This window comes from Sardina pilchardus, chromosome 17 (assembly GCF_963854185.1).
Source record: "Sardina pilchardus chromosome 17, fSarPil1.1, whole genome shotgun sequence".
NCBI classification, from domain to species: Eukaryota; Metazoa; Chordata; class Actinopteri; order Clupeiformes; family Clupeidae; genus Sardina; species Sardina pilchardus.
In genome coordinates, this window is record NC_085010.1 from 19482888 (window position 1) to 19485387 (window position 2500).

Sequence of the window (2500 nt, forward strand, 5' to 3'; positions counted from 1 at the left end):
GTGTGTGAGAGAGAGAGAGTGTGTGTATGTGTGTGTGTGTGTGTGTGTGTGTGTGTGTGTGTGTGTGTGTGTGTGTGTGTGTGTGTGTGTGTGTGTGTGTGTGAGAGAGAGAGAGAGAGAGTGTGTGTGTGTGTGTGTGTTTTATTCACCGTGTCCTGATAAGGCACGCACGGGCGGCCGCTCGGCCTTGGCCTACACACGTGCTAAATGGCTGGGGCCCCCTCTCGTCAGGCCACTAGGTAAGGGGTTGCCATGGAGATGGCGAAAGAGGAAGACAAAGATGGAGAGAGAGAGAGAGAGAGAGAGAGAGAGAGAGGGAGAGAGAGAGAGGGAGAGAGAGAGAGGGAGAGAGAGAGACGGGAAGCTCACCTGCGGAGGACGGCGATCTCGTTCTCGATGCTGCTCTCCTTCCCCTTGAGGGCCTTCTTGGGAATGCACTTGACCGCGTACATGTGGCCTGTGGCCCGGTCCTGGGCCAGCACCACCTCGGAGAACGCACCTCTGGAGGAGGAGAGGACGAGAGGGACACGTTAGATCGTTACGCTACACTACTGGCACCTCTGGAGGAGGAGAGGACGAGAGGGACACGTTAGATCGTTACGCTACAGTACTGTGTTATTAGAGCTTTGCTAACACTGTATTCCGTTGCTAATAAAGCCACTTTGAATTTGAGTGAGGGAGAGAGAGAGAGAGAGATAGTAGAGAGAGAGAGAGAGAGGGAGAGAGACAGTAGAGAGAGAGAGAGAGTAGAAAGAGAGAGATAGTAGAGAGAGAGAGAGTAGAGAGAGAGAGAGATAGTAGAGAGAGAGAGAGTAGAGAGAGAGAGAGAGTAGAGAGGAGTGAGAGTGGACAACAACAGAAGAGGGAGAACAGAGGAACAGATAAGAGATAGAAACAGACAAAGAGAAAAGAGAGAGACAGAAGAGAGGGATGAAGAGAGAGGGATGAACAGAGATTGGCGGCATGGCGGGGAGGAAGGAGAAGAGAATAATAACATCATCATCATTAGAACATCATTCAGGAACAGAAACATCATTTCCATCATCATTTGTTTGCCCCTGTGCCCTATTTGTTGGAAATGCTAAGTAACATGGCCGTCAATATTAACACCCAGCCCTAGTATGAGAGAGAGAGAGAGAGAGAGAGAGAGAGTCTGTGTACTATGTGTCTCAATGTGTGTGGATGTGTGTGTATGTACTGTATGTCTCTCTCTCTGTGTGTGTGTGTGTGTGTGTGTGTGTGTGTGTGAGAGTGAGAGAGAGAGAGAGAGGGAGAGTTAGTATATGTTTGTCTACTAATAACAGTGAATCTGTCCGTTCCCAGTGTCAATGGTCCTGATTGGAAGTGTACAATAACCCGGCTCTGATGATGGAGTAGACCCCTCACCCACCCCCCCCCCCCCCCTCACCCCCCACCCCCACAGCTAATATCCCCCCAGCAGATGGATGGTGCCTGGGGGAGGGGAGGGGGAGGGGGTGGCCCGTCCCCCCGGTCCTCTCCCAAGCCTCCACCATGGAGGAAGATGGAGAAGGAGATTACGGGTGACAGAAGAAGCCATAGAAAAACCATTACCATAATCAAGGTCACAAGGGCTGCTTTTGCTGGTGACACTGTTTTGGCCACTTTGGTTCATTGGTTGGACATAGAGTCATGTAACCTGAACAGTCATGCCAATAAAGCACAATGAATTTGAATTTGAATTTGAATTTGAGTCTACTGGTAACATAATGCTAGATATTGAAGGAAGGCCTTCTAGGTACAACGTCAACATGCGGCGAATTTGTCGCCAAAAGCCAACAGACTAGGTGCACGAAAGGCTTTTCCTTCCTGTATGCTCAGTTGTTTCCTGTGGAGCGTTAACTGTGCTATAACGTCACTCTCTGTTCCTGTTAACGTCATATTCTGCTCCTAACATCTTCACTCCGACAACGAATATCGTGTTTGTCCAATAATAACAATTTGAACACACACATAAATCCTTTCACATCGTAACGTGCTGATTCACTAGGTGCAACAGCAAACCGGGTCAGGGTAGACTAGACACTAATTGCATTAACAGTAGCGCCACCAGGGTCAAACACACCTGGCTCCACCGGAAACAAACGAGCGCACCGAGAGCCTGTCATGCACGTAGCCTATTGTGCATTGCTGTGTGTGTGTGTGCTTGTACGTATGTGTGTGTGTGTGTGTTCTTTTGTGTGTGTGTGTGTGTGTGTGTGTGTGTGTGTGTGTGTGTGTGTTTGTGTGTGAAAAGAAATGAGTGCAAAAAGTAAGTGCATGAAAAGATGTAAGGGAGGAGGGATAAAGATCCAGTGTGAAAAAGGGGGAGGGGGGGGTATCAAGATTTGGTGCAGTGGGAGCGATACAAATTGAAAAAGCGGGTGGGTCTTAGTGTGTGAGTGTGTTAGCGTGTGTGAGTGTTGTAGCGTGTGTACTAGTGTGTGTGTATGTGTGTGCTAGACTAGTGTGTGTGTGTGTGTGTGTGTGTGTGCTAATGTGT

General features: G+C 49.0%; 1 protein-coding gene across 1 annotated transcript in view; it reads right to left on the minus strand.

Annotated features, from left to right (window-relative positions):
- The window catches only part of camk1da (calcium/calmodulin-dependent protein kinase 1Da), a 71550-nt gene that overhangs the window by 34876 nt on the left and 34174 nt on the right, over positions 1-2500 (minus strand). Inside the window, exon 2 of the mRNA XM_062518284.1 lies at positions 370-501. Coding sequence (XP_062374268.1) covers positions 370-501 — 132 coding nt within the window. The remainder of the gene's footprint in view (positions 1-369; positions 502-2500) is intronic.